At 46.5% G+C, this 27,184-nt stretch overlaps 2 protein-coding genes across 10 annotated transcripts in view; one reads left to right on the top strand and one right to left on the bottom strand.

Moving 5' to 3' along the window:
- Nucleotides 1–10,608, top strand: part of LOC122456210 (protein FAM227B-like) — a 77,928-nt gene extending 67,320 nt beyond the window's left edge. Inside the window, exons 4-8 of one of the 4 annotated variants that reach the window (XM_043494623.1) lie at nt 3,050–3,127; nt 4,345–4,419; nt 4,900–4,969; nt 7,017–7,059; nt 10,293–10,608. In XM_043494623.1, coding sequence (XP_043350558.1) covers nt 3,050–3,127; nt 4,345–4,419; nt 4,900–4,969; nt 7,017–7,059; nt 10,293–10,309 — 283 coding nt within the window. In that variant the 3' untranslated portion in view covers nt 10,310–10,608. The remainder of the gene's footprint in view (nt 1–3,049; nt 3,128–4,344; nt 4,420–4,899; nt 4,970–7,016; nt 7,060–10,292) is intronic. The other 3 variants (XM_043494624.1, XM_043494625.1, XM_043494626.1) reach the window with 3 other exon arrangements.
- The window catches only part of GALK2 (galactokinase 2), an 87,284-nt gene continuing 67,310 nt past the window's right edge, over nt 7,211–27,184 (bottom strand). For 4 of the 6 annotated variants that reach the window (XM_043494614.1, XM_043494616.1, XM_043494618.1 and 1 more), the window contains 3 exons: nt 13,449–13,650; nt 11,403–11,423; nt 7,211–7,743 (listed from right to left, as the gene is read on the bottom strand). In XM_043494614.1, coding sequence (XP_043350549.1) covers nt 7,536–7,743; nt 11,403–11,423; nt 13,449–13,650 — 431 coding nt within the window. In that variant the 3' untranslated portion in view covers nt 7,211–7,535. The remainder of the gene's footprint in view (nt 7,744–11,402; nt 11,424–13,448; nt 13,651–27,184) is intronic. The other 2 variants (XM_038419605.2, XM_038419609.2) reach the window with 1 other exon arrangement.

Below are 27,184 nucleotides of genomic sequence, written 5' to 3'. Positions count from 1 at the left end.
ATCTAAGACCAAAAACAGAAGTTTAATGAGTTAAAGAACATATCTAAAAAGATCACTTAGGGCACCAGGAAGTAGCTCTACAGCGAAAACAAACTAACTTCATTAGATTAATCAGGCAAAGAGAAAGTCTTTAATAATAGCTTCAGTGGAAACTGCACTACAACTTGTGTTCAAATCTGCTTCAGTATCCCTTGAATAACTAATTTGAAGTCAAGAAACCATTTGTTTTGATCATTGTCAAAGAGAAGATTTGACACCCAACTTGGCTGGAAAGAAGACAGCTGCTTGGGCACCAATGTGTTCCAGCTGTAAGTAACTTTTGTATTGAATTATTTGTGTCTGATGTGCCAAGATCATTATCCGACAGAAGGTACATTTCTTTTTTATCTCTTCAATATTAGTATATATATAGTCTCTCAGGTATTAATTCTCCTGGCCAAGATCAATTCATCATGAATATTGAGAAAGTTAAATAATCTGATTGATTTAATTTGGGGGTGCAGTAGAAAGATTTTTGCCTGTTATCTGAGATTCTTTCCAATTTAAAATCTAGTTAATAAACCCAATAAGCGTTTGACGCATGTCATTTCTTGCTTCTACATCAACCACCAATCCTTAAATACCAAGTAATCTCAAGGTTTTACTTTTAATTTCCATAACATTTTAATGATTAAGGAGAACACTTTATTGATAAATGAATCTGAAAGGTTATTAATACTTTCAGCCTCACCTGATAATTTTTTACTCTCATTTTGCACATTTTTCTCAGTAGGAATCTTGCACTGCGAGGTACTGAGTGCCAGGGACTGAAGATGAAATCCTGGCTCCAGTGAAGTCAATGGCAAAACTCCCACTCACATCAAGGAGGCTAGGATTTCACCCCAAGTGAGAGAATGTTCATCTGCTGATTTTACTGCTAAAAGCATTGAAGCAGACCTCAGGAATCTTTCCAATGGCTTGGACTGAAGCTTTCATTTTTCCTTCTATCTTGGCATTTTCCTGTACTTAATAGCCACTGAAGTAAAACCAAGCAACAAATCTCTGCAGAGGCAGCAAGTCTAACAAAAACTATCAATCAGTTTAGAATGAAACAGCAATTCAGACCATTAGGGCCAGATTCATGCTGAGTAATACAGTCCCACTGAAATAAATGAGACCAGGAAGGTGTTGGGTAGTATTCAGTGTGAATAGGGGTGGCAGAATCTGTCCCTTTGTAATAAGGAGCTCATCGTGGGGGGTACTGATGTCAGTGGCAGGCTCAAGACCTACAACAGGTTCTCAAACTGGGGGTCACGACCCCTCAAGGGATCGCAAGGTTATTATGTGGATGTAGCGAGTACGCCTCCCAGCAAGCTAGCAAGTCTGCTGTGAAAAGTGCTATTAACAAACATACAAATATCACTTTAAAATAGTGTTAAATTAAAAACACATTTTAAAATATTTATATGGGGGGGTCGCACTCAGAGGCTTGCTGTGCAAAAGGGGTTTGAGAACTACTGCCCTACAACATGGAGGAGATCAGTGCTTCCACCAGCTTCCTGGCAGTTGTCATCTTATTGCAGTGAACCAGGTTGATTGACAGAGGAGAAGTCAAACGATAAACTTAAGGCTATGAAAATGTCCTTGCATTTTTATGAACAGACCCTCTCCAGCAGTGTAATTTCATTTTTTTCCTTTGTTAAGTAATAGTTTGAAATCCACACAGAATTCCAAAGGAAGGTCAATCAGACTATCCTCTTGAAGTGCAGGCTTCATGGAACATGAAGATTATTACCTGAAAATTGTTCTTTGACATGAGAACAGAAATAGAGGGCACATATTAAGGGATTAGATCTAGGGTAGAGATAATCTTTTGTCTTTGTGTTATTGGTAATGGAATGGCAAAAGAAGAATAGCTAAAACAAAAGAGCTGAGAATACAGGGTTGTGACAGGATGACTGGCTGCCTCTGTCTGCCTGACAACCACAAGCACACTGAATATCCATCAGTCTGGTTTAGTGTAATTATGTCACAGAGCCCAATTTCCAATTAAAATATCACCTTTCCTTTGGCATAGTTTTTTATATTGCGCCATCCTACCATTAACCAGTCCCTGTAACTGTCTTGAAATAAACTTTTATTATGTAATTGAACATTCCACATGCTTAGTTTACAGTGTGAATGATGCTGAACCATAACCGTCTGCTTTTGGGGGTTCTTATTTCTCAGTAGGAATCCTTTCTACAGTTCATTTCACTTTGTTGTCTGATGATGCATACAAAAGAATGAATGGACACAAATCAGACGTCAAGAATTATAACATTCAAAAACCAGTCGGAGAACACTTCAATCTCTCCGGTCACTCGATTACAGACCTGAGGGTGGCTATCCTTCAACAAAAATATTTCAAAAACAGACTCCAACGAGAGACTGCTGAATTGGAATTAATTTGCAAACTGGATACAATTAACTTAGGCTTGAATAGAGACTGGGAATGGATGAGTCATTACACAAAGTAAAACTATTTCCCCATGGTATTTCTCCCTCCCACCCCACCCCCCACTGTTCCTCTGATATTCTTGTTAACTGCTGGAATTAGCCTACCTGCTTGTCACCATGAAAGGTTTTCCTCCTTTCCCCCCCCTGCTGCTGGTGATGGCTTATCTTAAGTGATCACTCTCCTTACAGTGTGTATGATAAACCCATTGTTTCATTTTCTCTGTGTGTGTGTATATAAATCTCTCCTCTGTTTTTTCCACCAAATGCATCCGATGAAGTGAGCTGTAGCTCACGAAAGCTTATGCTCTAATAAATTTGTTAGTCTCTAAGGTGCCACGAGTACTCCTTTTCTTATTTCATATATGTAAACTGATAATTCATACTAGACATTACAGTTAGATTATTCTAATATTTTTTTTTATAACACCACCAATCTGAACTGAATGTTGTTTTGGGGGGTAACTTTGTTTGATTTTGTCCTTCTGTAAATTTGATTGGGAAATAGCATACCAATTAACTTCCCAAAATGTCTGAAAATAGAAATCTTTTCACTTGACTGGAATGGTAGCACACCAGTTGCTCCAACTTATCAAGAATTTATTAGAGAGACACGAAGGCTCAGAAGGGAATTCCGGGAGGATTATACTGTGTAAGTTTAAAGCAGTTTTTAAAATACGTGTGGGCATTAGAGTGATACCAGTCCGGATACTAACCCTTTCTTCAGATGGTATGTAAATAATTACTATCTATTGGATTGACATATGTACTACATGTCAAAATTCATATTTGATTACCTCCTCCCTGCATTGAAGTAAATGGCAAAACTCCCCTTGATTCCAAACTGGAACGATAGCAGGTCCCACATGCACAAGATATGAAACCAGTGACTACTGTGCTGGAGAAGTGCTTGTCACTAGGATTAAAATAATACAGAGTATTAATATGGCACCAGGCAATGCTGCTGCAGTTAAAAGTCTGGCAGTATCTTTACTATAAATCCTTTTTGGAAAGATTTGATCTCTATTGCACAGTAGGATTACACTCACTATGCAGCCATTGACTGTTACATTCATAGCCATTATATTAAGATAAAAACCATCCATCGTATTGCATCAATAACTACAACGCACACTACTAGGATGTGTTACCACTGCTCAAGTTCTCAGTTATTTTTTAAAAAAAACAAACTACTTTAAATATGTACTTTGAGTTGTTTTAGCTAAAAAAGTGCAGAAAATATTTTGCACCTTGAGTCAGAAAAAAAGCTGATTTAAGGAAACACGATTCTGGAAAGACTTCCTTGTTCTAAACATGGTCGCTGCACATATAGGAGTCTGAGCTGTGCCAGAAACTCATATCCACACTGAGGTTTTCTTCATGTTTTCTGGGTAGCAGCTGCTTTACTAGATGTTTGTATAGCACTTTGGAGATGTTTAGTTTTATTATTGTTATGCAGAGATTTCTTCACAGGTAAGGCAACAGGATGGGCCTCAAACATGTATAACTTTCCCCTTTTTTGTGGTCCCTCTCCTCACCGCCCATATTTCAATAATTAACAGAGCTCAATGCTTTCTTATAATCATAAAAGCCCAACTCATTGTCAATTTTTATTTCTAATCCTTAATGTTCGCATAGTTTGTTTCTGCTATGTTTTTTTGATCGCTGGAGAAGTTTTAAAATACCAACCATAAAGTTTCATCAACTTCTCTTTTAAATAAGAAGTAAAAGTTAAAAATTCCCTCTTCTCATATTTTAAGTGACTGCATAAAATGCTTGAGTACATTTCTTATGTGTGCAATTTGAATATTTTGGAATTCCTAGTGAAAGCAGTTAAATAATTTTATATACTCAATTTTGGTTTTGCAGATTTCAGAATAAGTGTAGAGAAGATATTTCAGAAATAGAAAAGCGGAGAAAAGAAATTAACCAGAAGTTTAGAAGGTTTGCTTTAACCATTTTACAACATTTTAGGGGTTTCCCTAAGAAGTAATTGGTTTAATCTGCAGCAAGGGAAATTTAGGTTAGCTATTAGGAAAACCTTTCCATGAGGGTAGTTAAGCTCTTCAATAGACTTCCAAGGGAGGTTGTGGAATCCACATCACTGGAAGTTTTTTTAAGAACAGGTTGGACAAACACCTGTCAGGGATGGTCTACATATACTTGGTCCCGCCTCAGTGCATGGGGGCTGGACTTGAGGACTTCACAAGGTCCCTTCCAGCCCTATATGTCTATGATTACTTCATCCATAAAGATAACTGTTAACAGACTTACTGACAGCCCAACTATGAAACTTATTGCAGCTTGATGCACCATAAAAACTTACCTCCACATATTTGGGGACATTCAGAAACTACAAAAAATGTCATGCCCAACTTTAACAAAAATATTGTGATGCAAAAAAATCCTTTATTCTGTTTCTAGACTAACAGAGAGCGCCTGCAAGAATCCCTCTGAACTAAGGCTGAATGCAGATATGTTAATGCATGAACTGGTATGTAATTATAATAATGCAGTAACAAGAACACTCTCTCCAGTCTCCTTCCAAATTTCAAAAATATGATCCAGATTTTTCTGATGACTTGGGCATACATAATGATTAGAAAGTGATTAGAAAAGCAGGCCTCTGAATGGTACAGCGCATAATATGCTGTGGTGGCTGTTACGTACTTATAAAAGGAAAATAAATAATAACCGATTTACTCCAAAGATTTCTGGCAACATGGTAATAAATGAGATCAAAGAAAAGTATTTTGGAAACTAAATACCAAATTATTCTCTCAGAGATCTCCGAGTTTATCTTGCCATTTCTGGAAGATCCCCTGCCTGCCATGTTTGCAGGTCTGGCTGAAAATCTCTACATTTGCTACACATTAATAGCATATAACCCATATGTAAGCTCATATAAGCAGTCATAGAGGAGGCCTATTTTAAGCTTAGAACCTTTCTGAGGAATTCTGCTTCTCGCCCTACTTTTCTCCACATCCTTCATTGCCCTCCTACCAACCAGATCCCTCTAACTCATCTCCCCATAATCTCATTGTTCTGTTCCTCTTCTCCAGCTGCCTTGACTTAAACCTTTGTCTTTCTTCCTCTGAGAACCATCAGCTTATTTCCCTGATCCCCAGTGTTCTGTTTCAGAGTAGCAGCCGTGTTAGTCTGTATTTGCAAAAAAGAAAAGGAGTACTTGTGGCACCTTAGAGACTAACAAATTTATTTGAGCATAAGCTTTCGTGAGCTACAGCTCACTTCAGATGACACCCCAAGAGCAGAAGTCCCTACCTTTAATGTTACCCTTACATGTTCCCAGTGAGACTCCTGAAAAGGTCTGGAAGTCTATGTTGGCCTCTTTATTCAAATCTGGCACCCCACCTTCACTGGGTCAGAAGCATCCCAGAACTCCCTCCTCACCTGGGATAGTCTGGGTAATGCATACTGCATCTCTTCTGAGAGATGTGTATTTGAATGCAGATCTCCATAGTCAAAATTGCATAGCTCTAGAGATATACACAGGGACAAATCTTGCTAGGTCCTTCAAGGCTGCATGGGTCCTAACACCAGAAAACCTCCAAGGTTCCACTACACAGGGCAGGGAGCAAGAATGTTGCATACTATGGAGCAGAATTTCCTAGAGGCTCCTTCCTCACCACTATAAGGCATGGGTAGACTAGGCTGGACCCACTAACCATTTCTCCGTGGGGGGAGAGGGAGCATGATTCCAGATGCTACATTATTAATTATTACTCTTGCAGCCCTGAGGCTGCCAAAAGTATCAGCAAGACCTGCTCTAGCCCCACAGCCCCTCCTTCCAGGGAGGCCAACCCTCCACCAAGCCCATTTACTTTGGTTTGGCATTGGTCAGAGGATTTTTTCTTCAATGAGCAGTCAAAGAACAACAGAAATTAAGTTCTATCCATAGTCAATGGGCAACTTTCAATCATTTGTAGCTTTTTCATTTGTGAGCCAAATTTCTGGAAACACATAGAAAAATTAAAAATAATTTGTTTTTGAGTTGTCTGAACACCATAAAGTCTGCTTGGCTATTTGGTAGTTTAAGGGAAATATCTTTTTCATGATGCACAACTCAAAAATAGTTGAACATATTTTGTCTTGTTGGGCTAAGACCAAGCAAGAGAAACTTTAGCCTAGAAGGAACATGTTTGAGAAAGTTATGGAGTGGAAGAGAGGAATCAAACTTGAGTAGCTCTTTCAGCCTTTATGATAGCTATGATGTCAGTCACTCTGGCCAAGAAACCAGGAAGCCTGTCACTCAGCTTCCTCAGGATTTGGAAAGAGTTGGTAGTTGTCTCAAATGTTGTAAAAATATTGTGCTAATTACGTTCTAAACAGTAGCAACAAGCTCAGACTACTTAACACAATGGGGCCCTAATCCCTGACTGAGGTCTACAGGCGCTACTCTAATATTACACTGCAAAAATAGCATATATTTTCCTCATTTGAGAATCCTACAAAAGTTTCAATGTTCAGCAAAACATTTGCAATTCCCTTAACAGTTCAGTTTGCTTCTTTGTTTTCCACAGGAATTTGCAACGCAGGACAAGAAACCATCCAGCAGTGGAAGAAGTGAGTAAACCCCCATATAAAAGCAGGTCTGAAATTAGGGGTTGAGTATTACCTCATTTGGGTTTATAAAGTGAAATAGTTCTCTATTCAATTGCACTTACCTTTATATCAGTTTAAAAAAAAAGAAAAAAAGAGAGAGAAAAAGACTTCCTTAAGAAAGGTATTCCTCTTTATTTGAATTGTCTGCTTTGTTCCGTTTTTCAAATGAATACATTTTAGTAAATCAACCTTTACATTGTATAATCCAGAGAGAAATAAGTATTTAGGCTGCTTGTCGTTGGAAGGATATTTTTAGTATGGAAAAATGCATTATAAAGCCTAAGAAACCTCTTCTAATTGTTTCTTCAGAAATGTATCTTGATAATAGCAACTGCTCATTATAATACAAAACAGAAAAGGGATTAATTTACTGTGGCATAGGAAATCCTGCCAGTTCCCAAATGCCCTACATAGTTTCTTTTAAACTTTTACATTCTTTAGGCCTCAAGAAAAACCAAAGCTCCACCTCCAGGTTTGGTAGCAAACAGACTATTCTTCTCCAAAGCTAACCTTTGGTCATTGCTTTTGTAATAAGCTTCTTTTACATTTGTTAGGAAGGTACTCAGCTTGTCAGAAGGCACCATTGACACAGTGCAGCCGCCCCATCCTGCTCCAGTCAAGCGTGACCCAACGGCCCCAAACTGCCTACAAAAATAACAATAATAAAAAATTGAGTGCAATATATCAAAGGAGATCATTTATCATACATAAACTGTCTACAGAGCACAGTGAATGTGGGAAACATTTATTTCTAATTTTCAAAACTATATGGCACACTTGGTCTTATTAGACATTTGAACTCTATTTGCATTGAATGTTTTGGACAACTTAAATTTTGCAATATAGTTATTTCCATCAAGTGCAAAAATAAGCTTCTCTCAGGATGTTTAAAGACTTTGAAATAGCTGAGGTGAAGAAAGTAGCAATAGTCTTAAAACACCAGAAGTTAAGACAGGAGGACATGACAAAAATAAAGGAGAGTTCATGCACTAATTGCCATCGGTCTGTTCATATAAGACATTTTCAAATTTGGAAGTGTCAGCACACTATACATTTCTGCTTTTCCAGTATAGACATAACATGTTCTGAAGATTCAGGGGCTTCTGCAGGACTAGTCACAGTGCTAGTAAGGAAAAAGTACTGCAAAATTCAAAAAAAATCAGACTAAGAGTCCCATCACTCCACCATCTGGTCTGCCTTAAAAACAAAAATTAAGGCCTGGTCTACACTGAGGGGGTAGTTGGGATCTAAATTACACAACTTCAGCTATGTTAATAACGTAGCTGAAGTCGACGTACTTCACTGCAGTGAGTCGACTGCTGATGCTCCCCCATCGACTCCACCTGCCTCTCACCCTGGTGGAGTACTAGAGTTGAGGGGAGAGCGCTTGGGGGTCAATTTATCGCATCTAGACTAGATGCGATAAATCGATCCCCGCTGGATTGATCGCTGCCTGCCAATCCAGCGGGTAGGACAGACATACCTTAAGAGCCAGTATCTGACCTTGGTTACACTGGTTAAGAAACACAGAAGATTAGGGTTGGAAGAGACCTCAGGAGGTCATCTAGTCCAACCCCCTGCTCAAACCAGGACCAACACCAACTAAATCATCCCAGCCAGGGCTTTGTCAAGCTGGGCCTTAAAAACCTCGAAGGATGGAGATTCCACAACCTCCCTAGGTAACCCATTCCAGTGCTTCACTACCTTCCTAGTGAAATAGTGTTTCCTAATATCCAACCTAGACCTCCCCCACTGCAACTTGAGACCATTGCTCCTTGTTCAGTCATCTGCCACCACTGAGGACAGCCTAGCTCTGTCCTCTTTGGAACCCCCCTTCAGGTAGTTGAAAGCTGTTTGATTTGAGTGGATTTACAACAGTGCAGCTGAGATCAGAATCTGGTGCCAAGTGTGCACCTTCTGTCTTTCATGTGACAAAATACCACACTAGTTTGTATTAACACACTAGGAATGGTTGTTTTCTATTATTCCATTTGTTGTTTTCAAGTTGTTCATACCAATGTAGAAAGACCTTCGTTGTTTTATTACAATTTATTTCTAAATGTTTTTAAAGAAAAAAATTCCCACATAGGGAATGCATGTCTGCATTGCCTGGCTCCAGCCAAATCCAGAAAGAGCAGGACAACACCATGAGAAGGAAGGAAGTCAGAGGAAACCACAAACAGGATGAACTAGAAAATTCACCAGAGAATCCATTTTCATGAGGTTTCCAAGCCACTGTCTAGATCAAATAATTTTGATATGTTTCTAATATCTACACATCGGGAGAGTCTCTTCATTGACAGCCACAGTCTAGGCCTGATGAAACTGGGCATGATAACGATATAATAGTGAATGAGGACTAATTTTGAATAATTTGTGATACAGTCTCATGTGTATTATGTTAAACCAGTGTTTTTCAACCTTTTTTCATTTGCAGACCTCTAAAAAAAATCAAATGAAGGTGTGGACCCCTTTGGAAATTTTAGACCTCTAATGGTCTGCGGACCACAGGTTGAAAACCACTGCGTTAAATTAATGTTTCAAGGTGCTAGGATCGTACTTGCTTAGGCCCTGATTGATAGGTGCTAACTCTATGGGTGCTCCGGGACTGGAGCACCCACAGGGAAAAATTAGTGGGTGCTCTGCACACCCTGGCGGCCAGACTCCCCTCACCCCCTGCCCCACCTCCTCCTCCCCTGAGTACACCACATCCTCGCTCTTCCGCCTGCCTCCCAGCACTTCCTGCCCAGCTGCTCCCAAATGCTCCTGGAAGAAGGGGGAGGAGCGGGAACGTGGCATGCTCTGGGAGGAAGCGGGAAAGAGGCAGGGCCAGGGTGGGGATTTGGGGAAGGAGTTAGAATAGGGGTAGAGAGGGGGCAGAGTTGGGGCAGGGCCGGGGGCTGAGGGGGGTTGAGCACCCACGGGAAAAAGGGGAAGTCAGCACCTATGCCCTGATTGAGGAAGGCAGCTACACATGTGGTTCACTAGACATGCTTAAATGAAATTAATGCTTAAGTGCTTTCCTGAATGTGTGTGCTTTTTTGAATCCATGACCTGCTCTATGTGTGTGTGTGTTAAATTGAAGGGCACTATCCTACATATTGACTCAATTATCTGTTCATTCTTGATTTCTAATCTTTATTTTATTTCTTTGCAATTTCATAATTCTTTTTGTATGCTGCTCTTTTTCTCAGCTGTTTTTATTCTCTGATCCACAGAAGCAACCTCTTAAATCAAGCAGGATCCAATCCATCTTCCTGTGAAATGGATGGAAAGATTCCCCTTGCCTTCATAGAGTTCAATCCAGTTCTCTAAAGCAACTAAATCAACTGCTCAAATTCACTTGGGATGCAACCTAGTTTTTAAGTGTTGTACTGCAGATACAGTGTTGGCTTTGTATTGTGGAATGCTGTTTAAATATCTTCAGATTTATTCTGAATCATTTAATTTAATAATTCTCTGTGGTCATATCCTATGATTTGCTGTTATACTTAGTCATTTTAAAAATGTAATAAAAGATCATTTAAAAACAAACAAGTTGTGTGTTAGAGCTGAAGCTACTGTGATTCAAAATAATGTGGCCAACATTTTCAAACTTGGATGCTAAGATTAGGAACCTCACAAATGGCTCAGTGTTTAGAGGTGCTGAGCACCAGTTGCTTCCACAGATGTCACTGGAAATTGTTGGTGCTCAGCACCTCTGAAATTCAGGCTACTTATTTAGGTGCCTAAAGATGGATTTAGGCACTTAAGGTTAGGCACCCAAGTTTGAAAACTTAGTCCCATATATGCGCTACATAACAGAACGTATATGAGGACCTGCAAGAATGAACTGTTTATTCAAACTGAAGTTTAAAATCAGGAAATTAAGGTGAGCAAAAAACACTCTGTGGGTCAGCGTATTGGACGTATTCCCATTCAGAACTGTCCACAGCTGTGTGTGTGCAAAGATGGAAATAATCAGCAAAGATATGGTTTAGAGTATGGATATGCCAGTCAAGACACAGCAGCCATTAGATTTTCCAATCACATTGAAATCAATGCAGATTTGACTAACCACAAATGCTGGGAGATACAGAAGAATATAACAGTATTGTCAAACCCCAAATGTAATAGTATTGTCAAACCCCAAATGTTCAAAAATCATGAGATTGACTTAAAAATCATGAGTCTAAAAATATATTTCTTTTTAACTGTCTTCTGGTTTTTGAGACTAGGGTGCACTTGAGTCACATGTTCACACTTTGCTCAGTAACCATGAGAGCAACAAACTTCTTTAAAAACAAAAAAACTGAGATTCTTACATAATTCCATGATTCCAGGAGCTGTGGATTTAAGAAAAATCACTAAATTTTAAAAGTTAGTAACACTGACACAGTAGATCTGCATGAGAAACAGCAATGTATGTTCATCTGTAAAAATGTGTATCCTCTTGTAAATAAGACCTCTCTAGCTGTCAGAGGCAAGGCTGACAATAGCTAATTTAATAGCACACATACCACCAAGAAAGTTATCCACAGTGGTTTAGGGACTTGAGGTTTTCAAAAGCTCCAAAGGGATTTAGGAGCCCTAGTCCAATTTACTTTCAATGGGACTTGTGCCCCTAAATCTCTTAAGTGCTTTTGAAAAAATCTCTCCCTTTTTTATTTGCTCTAACTGCTTCAAACAACTAATGGGAAAAACAGCCATTACCAATGTGAGACAGACAGGTTACAGAAAGTACAAGTCTACTCTCTCTGCAAAAATAATTGACCAACTAAACTTTTCAATGCTCCAAACCATAGTCAATAGGGATCTCTCTTTCTTTCTTGGCAGGGAGCATATATTAAAACAAAGATCTAGGCAAAACAGAAAACATCTGGATATGCAGATTATTCTCTACAGTTTAAACCTTGTGAGGAGGCAATGCTATGGAATGTATTTTTGGAAAGGTTTTTAAAGTTACATGGCAGCTGTATATCACTAAGTAAAGACAATATAATTTATGCTGTTGCTGACCCATGATCTTAAATATGTTAGCCAAAATTTCCAAGAGTGACTAGAGATTTTTTGGTGCCTCAGTTTTTGAGTAACCAATTTAAGACCGCTTAAAGGGACCTTATAGAGGACAAATGCTTAGTGTTTTCTGAAAATTTGGCCCCTTCAAGATGTATCAAGTTTGGCACCTAAAAACTGTGGCACCCAAAATCACTGGTCAGTTTTGGAAAATCTTAGCCATAGAATAAAAGTTTGTGTCAATCAACTTGCATAATCAACTGTAGGTAACGATGTAGCTGAAAAACTCTTTATCCTTAAGAAATGTTAAATCCAGAAAAAATTGAAATACATTAATGTTGCTTATGGATGGAGTGAATTGAGAACAAATAAGTTGTGTCCCATATAATGGATGTAGTTTCAAAAATAATTTTATACTCTGACTGAAGTCTGGTTCAGTGTTCAGTTATTTTGTTACATTTTGCATGTTTTCTTCTGTTGGTCCTTTAGAAAGAAATCTGATGGAACTTGGGTAGCCACCACATTACATTTTGGTCCATCTAATTAAAATGTTCCCAGTAATTTTAGTTTAATACAATCCTAACTACATATATGCATTTAAGCTTGTCTCTCTTTGGATTCTATGCTACAAAACATTTTTTTCTTACATAGCGGTGTCCATCTAGTTGTGACTGTAACGAAAAATGACAGACCTTTATTTTTTCTACTTTTTCTTTTGTCTTCTTCAAACTGCATGTCTGCTCATGCCTTGCATGGGGCCAAGACTCTACAGCCAGAGATCTTTCATTGGCTCTACTTAGTCAGCCCCATAGTCCATTCAAAACATATTCAATATTTAACCACTTTCCTGCTGCCTAGTACATCAGTTGCATTGGACAAAATGTACTTTTAGCATCAACAAATGCTAGTCCATGATGTTCCATAGTGATTTCAAGGCAACATTAGATCAAAGAATGCATTAACAGTCCTGAAGCTCCAGTGGTCGTCAGCAGTGAAATGGTTAAGGAATATGCAAGGAGAAATAAAATCTAAAAGTAGCAACTGAGAAGACATTTTAAGAAATCTGATCATGAACTCTAAAACCTAAAAAAGTAGTAGCCAACTTCATTTACTGTGAGATTTTTTTTTTGATGAAGAGTCAGTCCAGAAGTAGAGTCCATCATGAAGCCATCTGACAAGCATTACTCAGATGTCAGCAGGGAAACATTTGACTACATAATGTCCCTTTAGGAGATTAATTTGGTGATGAGACAAGAATATTTTAAAAGTACACTAGCTAATGATGTCATTTTTTCTCATCTATTCAAACCATATTCTCAAAGAGGAGTTCTTGGTTTATTGCTGTCAAAACTTACAGGCAGATGTCCACCAGCTGATCCAGTTCAGGGCAACTGCATTCATACATGTCCCTGCAGCTGATATGACTCTGGTTCATTAATTCTCCCAGCAGCTGGATTGCACTGGCAGGTGCCTCATTGCATATCTTCTTAAATTCCAGCACTCTGCCAGCTTCGCTGTACACGTGCTTAGCACGCTGGTACAATTTAAAGGTCGTAACTAAAATAAAAATAAAATGAAAATATTCCATGTTACAGTTATTCATTAACAGGTACCTAATTGAAAAGGAAAAAAAATAGAAATTTACAAGATTTAAGTTTGTTTCTGCAATTTTTAATTTATATTAAATTGCTTCTGGGTCGAAAGTTTTTTTTTTTTTTTGCTATAATCAACACTTTTTAAAAGCTCTGTTTAAATACTGTTTGGGGATTTCAAACCAAAGTGTTTATTATAGGTTTAGTTTTGATGATTTTATATATGTTCTACAAAGAATATCCAAAAACAAATTACAAGGTGTATGAAGTGATAGACAACTCTTCATGCAAACAGTTTGCAAGGTACTTTAGCATCACATTATGAAGATTAAGAGTTGGTCTGACCCTTTCAGTCTAAAAGATTTTTTTTTTAAAATAAGAAAGGGAAATCTCACTCAAAGAACATTTTTGCCAAACGTTTTTAAACCAGCTCTAATATAAACAGTGATCCTCCCACTCCCTCCACAGAAGCTGAGGTTAGGCCACCAGAGTCCCCAGGCCCTGACCCTGTAGTCAATGCGAGGTTTGAAGAAGCTCTGTTGCCTGACCCCTCTGCTGTTAAAAGCAGTGCATGGTTGAGATACACTTCACAGGAAGGCAGCCCTACCTTATTTCTCCCTTTGGTCCAAATAATTGCTGCTTGTCATACCCCTGGGGCACTGTGGGGGTGGAGGTATGTCAACCCATTGTTGGGGCAGCCAACCCCTTCAGAGACAAAAGGACACCATATACACTCCCTAGAAACCAGATGGGAGGTGGGACTGGGAAGCCCAGGTCTCAAGTTCACACTCAAAAGGTTTGGGGGTAACCAGGGTAAGAAGGGGCATGTGACAGTTCTACCCCATAGGCTCCAAAGAGAAATTATACAGGATGGTTGTCAAACAATTCCATATGATGTATGCTGGCTTGCTAGCAGAATGCTTACAGTTGAAATAGCTCAAATGTGAACTTATGAAAGGTCATGTTAGAAATGGCATCCAGTCAGTGGGTTCCCTTAGAAGGCTGGTCAAGCACTCTAGTTACATCCACTACTTTAGGGGCAGATGGGACAGATAGGGCAATTTTTTGGGGAGACCTTATTGAATTAGATTTAAGTATCTTTGAGGTCCACTGTATTAAATGAATGGTTTATGCATTACTTGGCTGGGATTGTATGTAACCTCTTGAGGCAGGAGATGTAGCAGTTGTGAGATCTGCGGGTTCAATGGACTATACTGAACAACATGTCAGATAAGAACGGACCTTTGGAATAAAAGTGTTAAGTGGTTTTCCTGGAGAATACCTAGGAACAGGTAAATACAAATTCCCTAATTCCAGTTATGCAAAAACCCTGCCTTTTGAAGCTATGTCCTGAGGAGAGCATCTGTGTCTACCAATTACCTATTACCAAAGGCCAAGATCAAAGACCCAAACTGTATTAAGAAATGGCTGCTGGGTTCTGGTTCTGCATGAGAGATAGTTATGAACTTGTAACCACAGGAAAAACTCAGTTGTGGGTTTTGAAGGACTGACACTTAATAGAGCCCAAGGTTGGAGTTGGGGTGACCTCTCATAAGCCTTAAAGCTTGCACATAGGTGCTTATATTGTTCTTAATAGGTCTTTTCTGTAATGCTTTCACCTTAAGAATAAATGTGCTTGCTTAGAAAGAGCAATGTGGTAACTTATAACTGCCAGCCATTATGCTGTTCATTGCTTCTGGAGAGAAAGCTAAGCACAGATGCTGGCCTGTTAGGCAGTCTGGCTTGCTAGGAACATCAGAGTGTAGGTAGGGAACTGTGCAGCCTGGAAAAAAAAAACAACCCTTCAGGAGGTAGAGAGATGTGGGTTTCTACCCCAGAGAGATGATGGCTGAAGAGCCAGCAACCTAGAGTGGGTGCCCTTGGTAGGCCATGCAAGGGGAGTATAAATGCATTTGCTGTGAACTGTGACAGAGGGGGCATGCACAAATCAGTCTGTGGCAGAACTGGGACCATTCTCTCCTCCTTGATTGCACAGGTAAGTTAAAATCTCTGCAGTTAGCAGAAGGTTTATTGGTAGATAGTGTTTTTGTATTCAAATACTGACATTTTAAAATAAAGTTATGTTTCCATTAGCCCTTAGTGTAGGTTCCTATCATGACAGGTTTCAGAGTAGCAGCTGTGTTAGTCTGTATCTGCAAAAAGAACGGGAGTACTTGTGCACCTTAGAGACTAACAAATTTATTAGAGCATAAGCTTTCATGGGCTACAGCGCACTTCATCGGATGCATAGACTGGAACATATAGTAAGAAGATATATCCTGGTGAATCCAGAAAAGTACTCAGGCTCCAAACATTGTAGCTCATGTAGGACATAGGCATTCTACTTAAAAGACTCTCACCAGTGTGGTCTTTAGTCTCAGTGCAAGAAAGCAGTGGGAGGAGACTTTGAGAGCTTACTCTTAGAGGAGGCTGTGTCCACTTGGCCTTCTGTATTGGAGAGTCTCACATTATCAGATTCATCTCTAAAGGAAAGAAGAAATCTTTCCAGTTGGTAGTCCACTCATTGTACTGTGAGTTATGAACGCTCTTAGCTGCTTCTCTGAAGAAACCCCTTTTTCAGGCACTCAGACTCCTTAAGAAAGAAGTCTCATAAAAGCACTAAATATCTAAGTGCATAGAGTCAATCTCCTTATTAGATAGGAAACTATCCAGATCTAGATCCTGGCACCATCAAGGCCTCTTGGATCATGAAGGCTCAACGTATTTAGCTCCTCGTTCTAAGGCATTCAGATCCACTGATGGATGTTGAATCTGTCTTTTTGGCATGGGAGGAACATTCAAAGCCAGGATCTTCACCAGTTCCATCGGGGAACTCAATCTGGAGGCCAACTCGAAGTCATAGTTAGAATGAAGAAAGGTCTCAGGTGGGTTCTCGGATCAAGGCAATCTGCAGATTCACCACCAATGAAGTAGAACCCCCTAACTCATGCTTCTAGATCTGAGGCTGTGAGGGTGAATCAAGTCTCCAGCCAGTGCTTTCCCTGTGGCCAAAATCAGGCACAGTGTAGTGATGTCCCATACTGTGTCCAGTACCATGTCCTATTACCAATATCTAATTCCTTTTATTTAGAATAAAATATTAGCTAGTGTAAATTAGGACTTCAATGGAGCTACGCAAATTTACAGCTGCTGAGGATGTAGTACTAGCCAGATTATAGCAAATGGGCTCAAGATATGTGATAGGTAGAACAAAACAACTTTTTTCCATTTGTGAGAATATTCCTTTGTTTACTATGTAACTCAACTACTAATTAATAAAGATGAATTGCACATGGCTGCCTTCTGAATACAACCTGTTTTTAGACTAGATTTTAAAAAATGGAAAGACCAGAATGTCCCTTGGAAGCTCAATCTCATTGGAAATGTCACTGAGCAATGGGGGTTTGTTTCCTCTATTTCTGATTTATCCAATGCATTCAGAGCTGGGCTTTACCATATAGTTCCATCTTCTTGTTGCTTCTGTAGCTGTTTGCAATATGGGTTGCAGAATAGTTCCTCAGTGCTCAGGATTGCCAGGGAAAGACTGCTGGGCACAGAAAACAGAGCATTCTTTTTGAGACTTCTCTTTAAATAATTATTTTTCTTATGAAGCTATTGTTTTACAGCAAGGAGATTTCTAAATGTGCATTCGTTTAGGGCATATCTGAAGTTGCGTGAGAGATTGTCATAGCTCACACTCTCTTGTAAATCACCATTGAACAGTAGTAACCCAAAAAATGAACTGAAAACATGTCTGGTTTCAATTTTAAGGTAAAAGTCTTGCCAAAAGCTGTATTTGATTCAAAGACCACCCTTTGGTAAAGCAATGCTTTACTGGCCAGATTACCTTAAAACACTTTGTGGTTGTGTTATGCTCATCATGTTATATATTGGCAACTAGAATGGATCTTCTAATTGCTGGCTGCTAGCCAAACACTATGTCCTTGACAGCATTCTCTCATGTCAAGTTTGTAGAGTCTTCATGACATTTGGGTTGACTATAATCTAATATGTTATCCTTTCAAGCAATTATTACATTCAAAATGACAGAAACTGGTTTTGTGTTCTTGTTGTTTCAGACTCCCTTGCAAATACGACTCTTTGCCAACTGAATATCAGTTAAGAAATGATAGCATGAAATGCCAGGTTTCTGTTTTTTTAATAGTATGGAGCTGTAAATCTAAACTTGGGGAAAACTACAAGTGTCATAGATATGACAGAGCATAGAAATATTCCAATCCAAAAAAATTAACCATGTACTTAATGAAATCTTTTTATAGTGTTTTCCTCCCCATACCCGCAATTAAAATAAAATTTAGGCTGCCAGCCATCTCTGTATTCGACAGGCACTGCTCCGATTCGGAAACTAAGAATATACATAAATCCAACATATGCTGCAAGTAATGGAGAACGCTCTTCCACGTTAGGGTTATCTAAATACTCTCTGCCATGCAATCAAAATTACCAACAATAAAACTGATATGTCTAACAACTGAATCTACATCTGAATGGGAGGCCACTGACCTAGCGAGACCAAACAGCCACCACAACACAAATAGGAAAAGATCTAAATTCACAGTCTTTGGTTAAGACCCATACAGCCAAGGAAGCTTAGCTGCATGCAGGAGAGGACTATCCCAAAATCATTTACTATGTTAAAAAGAACATTGGCAGGTGGCTTCATATTTTACAAAGAGAACAGAATGATCATTGGAGCCTCAACCTACCGTGGTGTGACAAAGTTCCTCCTCTACCTTGGTGGGTCTTGCGCTTATTGGCAGATTTGCTCATTTTGGAGCTTCACGGCAGCCCTCAGTTTGGCCATTTTCATGAACCCACAGTCCAGGTCAACTTCTCCTGTATCTGACCAAGAGTTTGGGGGTTTGGGGGGAACCCGAGCCTGCCCTCTACTCTGGGTTCCAGCCCAGGGCCCTGTGGAATGCAGCTATCTAGAGTGTCTCCTGGAACAGCTGTGCAACAGCTACAACTCCCTGGGCCTCCTCCCAACACCTTCTTTATCCTCACTATAGGACCATCCTCCTGGTGTTTAACGCTTGTACACCTCAGTCCTCCAAGAACCTCACTCCCAGCTCCTCACATGCACACCACAAACTGAACTGAGCTCCTTCTTAAACCCAGGTGCCCTCATTAGCCTGCCTTAATTGATTCTAGCAGCTTGTTGATTGGGTGCAGGTGTTCTACTCAGCCTGTCTGTTTTGTCTCCAGAAGGTTCCTGATTGTTCTGGAACCTTCCTTGTTCCCTTACGCCGGGGAAAGGGAGCTGCTTGACTTGGAACCAACATCTCTCTCTTTTACTACACTCCTGCATTCCTCTCGGCTGGAGGGAGAGGGCTGCTGTTGGAACTGCTGCTAGGCCCTGGGCTCTCCCTGCAGCGACTGCTGCTCCTCTGGCTGGGCCAGACACCACCTCTCCCCCCTGTTCTCTGCTACCTGGTTGCTGGACCCCCCCACCCTTGGGTGCTGCTACTGCTCCAACTGTAGCCCCTTGGGGGGGGCCTGCTGGCCCGCTCCCCAGAAGGGGGGAGTGAGGGACCCCAGCCTTTGCTCCTGTGAACACCACCACCGGAGAGGGGTCCTTTCTGCCTGCCTGGACCACCACCTGGAGTTCCTGGAGCTGCTGCTGCTGCGGAGTCTGCTGCCTGGAGCTGCTGAAGCCCCAAGGAGGAGAAGACTGGGACCATCTGCCAGTGGGGGAGCATCTAGAGACTTTGCAGACCGCCGTGGAGGGGGCCTTAAGACTAAGTAACTTTCAAACTGTGCTCTTGTGGTGGGGTCTTGAGTGTATTTCCAGGGACACAGGGGGTGTGGTGTGGAGCTGTCCCCGATCCATCTGTGTGTCTCCCCCAACCCCCACCAGTACCACCACCGCTACCCCCTCTACCACCCCCACTGGCTGCATACCATCTGCCTCAGCTCCTGCCTCTGGGACTCCGCTGCTTACTTGGCCTGCCGCATCCTTTCACCACCTTTTGGGCCTGAAGCAGCAGCCAGCCCAAACTGACTCTTTGCAAGCTCACGTGGGCGCACATGCCCCCCCGTCCCCTTGGACTGGACCCCTTTAGTAAGCCCCTAGCTTTGTCCCCCGTTACCTGCCCCATTTTGCCCCTTGCAGCCTTTTTGCCCTCCCCTTTACCCCAGCACCTTGCTGGCTTCAGTTTTGTTTTGCCTGCCCCGCCCTTCTCCCTCTGCAGCTTTTGTTTGTTTGCTCCGCCCTGGCCTCTGAAGCTAGCTCCTCGGTTCCCTGTCCTGCCTCCTGCCTGATTCTCCCCCCCTCCCCACGTGGTACCCCTTCCCTGATTGGCCCCTTACCCAGTGCGCCCATGCCCTTGCCCATGCACTTGTGCTCTTTCCCTGTTTGAGTTTGCCTCTATTCACTGCACCCCCCTAACGTTCTTGTGACCTCCCTCCCCTACTGCAGCTAGAGGAGCCGGATTCCTATCCTGAGTCGGTGACTGTCCCCTACAAGCCCTTGATACCCCTCCCCCATCCGGCCCCCGCTTATTTGGGGCTCTCCTCCCCTGCCTGCAGCCTAGCAGGGAGGAGTGGTCGACCTGCATCCCCTCCTCTCTCTGGTGTTTTCCTCTCCGTCCCCGCTTCTTATGGCGGGGGACACGACGGGTGGGGCCCCTCCAGCAGCTCCAGACACCCTTCCCCCCCTGCCCTCTGTCACCACTGCAAGCCTCTACCTCACCCACCGCTGCCAAACCACCTGCCCCCACCGGGGCACCGGCACCGGGGTGACCTCCGCTGCTGCCATGCCTCTCGCCCCCTCGGATTCCGGGGGAGCCCCCCCAGCTGGCGGGAAGGGCCAGGGGAAGAAGAAGGGGAAGGGCCCCGCCAAAAAGACCAGGCCCTCCGTGGCAGGGACTGCCCCCACTGCCACGGCCCCGCCACTGGCTGCGGCGTCCTTCCCGCTGCTCCCTCCACCAGCTCTGGGGGTGTCCCTCCCCCGGCCCCCAGGGCCTATGCCCAGATGGCGGCTGCCCCCCCCGCCTGCCGCTACATCACCTCTCCCGCCCACCGCCTCCACTACCATCTATAGCGGCCAGGGCCCCTTCCCACCATGACCAGGAAGCACGGCGTCCGTTGCCTCCTGGTGCCCGCCTCGCCCTACGTGGAGACCTACGTGTGGGCGTTGGCGAGGGTGGTGGGGTCCACGGCTATCGTGGCGGCCTCCAAAATGTACGGGATGGTCTTCTTTTTAGCATCGGAGGCCGACGCCCAGGAGGCGGTGGAGAAGGGCCTGGCAGTGGGGGGCGTATTCGTGCCACTGGACGACCTGGGCGTCCACCTGTCCTGACCTCAGTCCCTCCCTTCCTTCCCAATGCCGCCCTATTACCCACCCTCTCGACCCTGGGGAAGCCCATTTCCGTCCTGAACCCTCTCTCACTGGGCTGCAAGGACCCCGCCCTCCGTCACGTCCTCTCGTTCCGCTGGCAAGTGCGGCTTCAACTGCTGCTGGTGGCGCGTGACGGAGAGGCGCTCGAGGGGTCCTTTTTGGTCCCATTACCGGGTGCACTATTCCACGGGGGAGGCCCGGTGCTACCTCTGCCAGGCAATGGGGCACGTCTGGAGGGACTGCCACTTGGCCCGGCAAGGAGGGGCATCTAGGACCCCCGAGCCCCAGCGGGGCGCCGGCCCTGTCATCGCTGGCGCCCCAGGTTGCCCAGCACCCGGAGCCGCCCCTCCTCCCACTCAGTCCACCACTGCTCCCGCTCGGGCCCAAGGGGCGCTCCCCCCAGCACGCTCAGATGAACGGGAGAGCCCCGCCTCTGCTGCCTGCAGTTCGGCGGGGCATCTAGAGGAGGGTGCGGCAGGGATACCACCCAGTGTGGGAGAGGGCCCACCCCAGAGATTTTTCCCTCCCTCATGCTGCTCCACCGCTGCCTCCCACAGTCCCTGAGCCATCGCCCCTGCCTCCTGACCCGACCCCTGTTAGCCAGCCCCTGATGATGCCATGGAGGGCTGGGCCCTAGTCCTGGGGAAGTGGGGCAAGCGGAAGGCTCAAGCTCCACTCCCTTCCACCGATGCGGAAGCCCCCCGGAAGACCAAAAAAGGGGGCACCGATGCAGAGTCCTCTGCTTTGCCCACGGGCGCATTCCATCCCCCAGTGCCGGCTGGGGAAGGCGTGGCAGCACGGGAGGGCAGTACCATCCCTCTGTTGGAGCCCCTGCCCTCCAAGGCCCCCAATGGAGCCCCTCCTGCCCCGTTACCATCCGGAGCCTCTGAGCCCCGAGGCAAGTGTCACTTCAGGCATTGGCAGGGAGACCCCTGGGATGGTGGAAGGGGAGCTCCCCTCCATCTACGAGGAGATCGAGGCCCTGGGTCTTACCCCTGTCACCCAGGGGGAGGACGACCTTCTGCTAGTGGGCCTTGATCTGAGCGACCTCACCCCGGCCCCCCCTTCTCCAGGCTCCTCCTCCCTACCTACTGTTTCTGCTCCTGCCCCCGAGGGTTGCCTGGGCTTCTCCATCTGCCCAGCTGTGGGTGGCACCCTGCTGTCAGCCGCCGAGCCCATTGAGGCGACTGCTGGTGCTGTGAGGCTGGGACCCGGGCCCCACGGGCTGTCCCTTGTGGGTGTGGGGCATCTAACCTCCTTCCCGGGCGGGGACCCCACTGGAGATGCTATGGCTACTCTGCTGGCCGTGGTGCCAGAACCCAGCATCGTGGAGGGCCCCCTTCCCACCCCCCAGTCCCTTGAGCTCCACCAAGGGGGGCCACTCTCCAGTTGCATGGCTCCTGGAGCCCAGGATCCTGCCTTTGCCCCTTTCCCTGCCTCTGCTTCCAACCCATCCTGCTCCTACTCTGGATCCCTGCCCTGCCCTTGTTGTCAACCCCATCCCTGTCCCCTCCATCTCCCGTGATATCATTGCCACCCTTGGGGCCACCACCTCCTCGCCCCCAGAGGATAGTCCCCAGGGAGCGGCCTCTGTATTTCCCAGTCCCGACTCACCAGGGGCTGCTATCTTCCCTCTGCTGCCCCCAACTGAGCCCGAGTTTGAGGGGGGCTGTGTGGTGCCAGCCCATTGGGCGCCACATCGGGGATCCATGCCTTGCCTGCCCGTCTCAGTGGGCCACGGGGCTGTGTTCCTCCGGAGCAAAGCCGGGGGCTAATGACCCCAGCCCACCATACGCTGCGAGAGGAGCTACGGGAGTTCCTTGAGGACGTTTGTGGCTCCCATAACAAGGTGCAGCTCGCTCTCCAGCAATGGGGGGGGAGAATTTCCATCTTATCCTCCAGGCCGCGAGGGGAGGGCCTCATGGGGGAGGGCAAAAGGACCGGGAAGCAGGGCGCCATGGCCTACCGGCGGGGTCTGCCTCTTCCGTGACTCCTTACTCACCTACGGGGTAGGTCACGGACTGTTGCGTGGCCCATCAGAAGCTGCGAGCATCCCTGCCTGCGAGGATCCCTCCCCAGCCCTCCTTATGACACCTCTTACCATCACAACGTTGAACACCCACGGCTGTAGGATGGGTCTCCGCAGGTCCCAGGTGCTCTCCTTCCTTCGGAAGGGGGGGGGGTACTCTGTGGTTTTCCTGCAGGAGACCCATACGGTTCCGGCCACCGAAGACAGCTGGTGGCTGGATTGGGGGGACAGGATCTACTTTAGCCATCTCACAGCTTGTACGGCTGGAGTGGCGACCCTGTTCTCCCCCTGACCTACGGCCCGAGGTGCTGGGGGTTGCCGAGGCTGTGCCGGGTCGCCTACTGCACCTCCGGGTCCGTATGGAGGGGCTCGTGGTTAATCTTATCAACGTCTATACCCTGACATCGGGCCCCGAGCGGCTACGTTTCTTTCAGCGGGCGTCTGCCTTCCTCGGCACCTTGGATCCTCACGAGTGCCTGGTCCTGGGCGGGGACTTTAATAGGACCCTCGAGGAGCGGGACCGCTCGGGGACCGAGCAGTGCCCGGCTGCCATGGATGTCCTCCAGGGGATAGTCGACCATCACTCCCTGGTGGACGTCTGGCGCGACCACCACCCGGACGACGTCTCAACGTTCACCTTTGTCCGGGTGGAGGTCCATCAGTCACTCCACTCCCGGTTGGACCTCATCTACTTATCACGTTTCCACCTTTCATGGGCCCACTCCTCCAGCATTCGGCTGGCCCCATTCTCTGGTCACCAACTAGCCACTGTGACGGTCTCTCTCTGTGCGGAGAGGCCGGGGCCGGCCTATTGGCACTTTAACAAAAGCTTGTTGGAGGATGTGGGCTTCGTGGCGTCCTTCTGGGAGTTCTGGCTGGCCTGGCGAGGGCAGCGGTGTGCCTTTCCCTCGGCGCAGCGGTGGTGGGACCTGGGGAAGGTGCGCGCCTGGCTCTTCTGGCGCGACTACACCCGGGGCGCCAGCCGACGGAGGGATACGGCGATAGGGCAGTTGGAACGGGAGGTCTTAGAGCTGGAGAGGTGTCTGGCCACCAGCCCTGAGGATTCATCCCTCTGCGGGGCGTGCCGGGAGAAGTGGGAGGAGCTCCGGGCCCTCGAGGACCACCAGGCCCAGGGTGCCTTTGTTCGATCCTGCATCCGCCTCCTTCGGGAGATGGATTGCGGCTCCTGCTTCTTCTACGCCCTAGAGAAAAAGAGGGGGGACTAAGAAGCATGTCACCTGCCTCCTCGCGGAGGATGGCACCCCCCCCACGGATCCGGCGGAGATGTGCAGGAGGGCCAGGGCCTTCTACGCATGCCTTTTCTCCCCGGATCCAACCGATCCTAACACTTGCAGAGTGCTCTGGGATGGACTCCCAACAGTCAGTGTGGGCGACCGAGACCGGCTAGAGCTGCCTCTCACTCTGGCAGAGTTCTCGGAAGCCCTCCACCTCATGCCCACTAATAAATCTCAGGGCATGGATGGGCTGACCGTGGACTTCTACTGCGTATTCTGGAATGTCCTTGGTCCAGACCTAGTCATCGTCTGGGCCGAGTCTTTGCAGAACAGGGTCCTCCCTCTTTCGTGCAGGCGAGCCGTGCTGGCCTTATTGCCTAAGGAGGGGGACCTCCGCGATTTACGGAACTGGCGTCCCATCTCGCTCCTCAGCACGGACTACAAGGTTGTAGCGAAAGCCATCTCGCTGTGCTAGGGTCCGTGCTGGCGGACGTGATCCACCCAGACCTACACCGTCCCGCACCATCTTCGACAACCTGTATCTGGTCCGGGACCTTTTGGAACTCACGTGTAGGGACCGTCTGTCATTCGCCCTCCTGTCCCTGGATCAGGAGAAGGCGTTCGACAGGGTGGATCACTGAGAGCACTGAGCTCTCCTGCAAGCACTCCTGAGCACTCTGCAAGCATTTGGTTTTGGACCCTAGCAAGTGGGTTTTTCTCCAGGTGCTGTACGTCTCCGCAGAGTGTCTGTCTGGTCAGGCTCAACTGGACCCTGACCGAACTGGTCAGCTTTGGGCGAGGAGTACGGCAGGGGTGCCCCCTCTCGGGCCAGCTGTACGCTCTGGCGATCGAGCCCTTCCTCTGTCTCCTCCGTAGGAGGTTGACTGGGTTGGCACTGCGGGAGCCAGAGCTGCGGCTGGTCCTGTCGGCGTACGCCGACGATGTGCTCCTCGTGGTCCAGGACCTGGGCGACTTCGTGCGGGTGGAGGCTTGCCAGGCCGTTTACTCGGCAGCCTCCTCCACCCAGGTCAACTGGGTCAAGAGCTCTGGCCTGGTGGTAGGGGACTGGCGGTAGGCGAGCTCCCTCCCACCCGCGCTTCAGGCCATCCGGTGGAGCACGGGTCCGCTGCTCTATCTCGGCATTTACCTTTCTGCCACGCATCAGTCTCCGCCGGAGAACTAGCACGGTTTAGAGGGCAGGGTGGTAGAGCAGCTCCGGAGATGGACAGAACTACTCCGGTGTCTTTCCCTTCGAGGGAGGGCACAGGTGCTTAATCAACTAGTCCTGCCCATGCTCTGGAATCAGCTCAACACCCTGGTCCCAGCCCTGGATTTCCTAGCCAACCTCCGGACGTTGACTCTGGAGTTCTTCTGGTCAGGACTGCACTGTGTCTCTGCAGGGGTCCTCCATCTACCCCTGGAGGAGGAGGGCAGGGCAGGGCCTGAAGTGTTTTCGCACTCGGGTCTGTGTCTTCCGCCTCCAGGCCCTGCTGAGGCTCCTTTATGGTGCAGGTAATCTGGCGTGGAGCGTATTGGCGCATGCCTTCCTGCACTACCTCCGGGGGCTCCGATACGACTGACAGCTTCTTTATCTCCATCAGAGAGGTCTTCCGTGAGACCTCTCTGAGCTGCCGGTCTTCTACCAGGACCTCCTCTGGACCTGGAAACTCTTTTCAACGACCAGGTCCATGGCAGCCTCCATGGGGAAAGATCTCCTCGCGGAGCCCCTGCTACACAACCCCCAGCTTCGTGTGCAGGTGGCGGAGTCCCCCGCGGTGCGCCGGAGGTTGGTCCTGGCAGAAGTCACCAGAGTCAGAGACCTCCTGGACTACGACCGGGGAGACTGGCTGGATCCCCGACGCTCGCTCAGTGCATGGGGCTCTCCAGACCTTGTACTCCCCTCCGCATACTTCAGGAGGTGAGGGCCGCTTTGTCGCCTGCTGCTCAGGTTTTCCTCGACCAGGTCCTAAGGGAGGGTGTGCCCCGCCCACCCTCCACACCAGGCCCTCCGGACCTTTTCATCGGGCCCTGCTCTGTGGACCTGACCGGCCCCCCTGCCCCTTCACCGTGAGCCGGCTACACGAGCTGCAGCCAGTCTGTTTTCAGACCGTGCCAAGGAAACATCTATACATGCTCATGCTCCACACCCTTCACGTCCTCACCCTCGCGTCCCGCCCTGACACAAAGTGGCAGGACCTCCTGCCACCTCTAGAGGGTGAGGAGCCCCGGTGGGCCAACCTCTATTCCACATTGGCCCCGAGACCCGCCGGAGATATCAGTTGGCGGCTCCTTCACGGGGCTGTGAGCACGGGCGTGTACTTGGCACGGTTTACCCCAATCCCGGACATCTGCCCCTTTTATGGCGTGAGGGAAACCCTGGCGCACATCTACCTACAGTGCGCCAGGCTGCAGCTCCTATTCCGGCTCCTAATGAATATTTTAAGATTCTGGTTGCACTTTTCCCCTCACCTTCTTATCTATGCACTCCCTGTCCGTGGCCCCACCAAGTCACAGGACCTCCTGGTCAACCTCCTCCTGGCCGTGGCTAAAGTGGCCATCTATAAAACCAGGGTGAGGAGGTTGGCCGATGGAGTCTCCTGTGACTGTGGGGCCTATTTCCGATCCTCTGTCTGTTCACGCCTCCAGGCAGAGTTCCTCTGGGTGGTGTCCGCTGACTCCCTGGACACCTTTTGAGGAGCAGTGGGCGCTGTCTGGGGCTCTCTGCTCGGTGTCCCTATCCGGTTCCCTTCGTTTGACTCTTTGATCACACTCCTGTCCCTGTAATTTCATTAGTTGTCCCCTGGAATTTTTTGGTATCTAGGCCCCGTGGATCCCCCTTTTAGGCTGGGGGGATCCTTTAGCAGTGGACGGGCTT

This window comes from Dermochelys coriacea, chromosome 10, assembly GCF_009764565.3.
Source record: "Dermochelys coriacea isolate rDerCor1 chromosome 10, rDerCor1.pri.v4, whole genome shotgun sequence".
NCBI classification, from domain to species: domain Eukaryota; kingdom Metazoa; phylum Chordata; order Testudines; family Dermochelyidae; genus Dermochelys; species Dermochelys coriacea.
The sequence above is the reverse complement of the archived record's forward strand: the minus strand, read 5'-3'. Positions and strand labels throughout refer to the sequence as shown.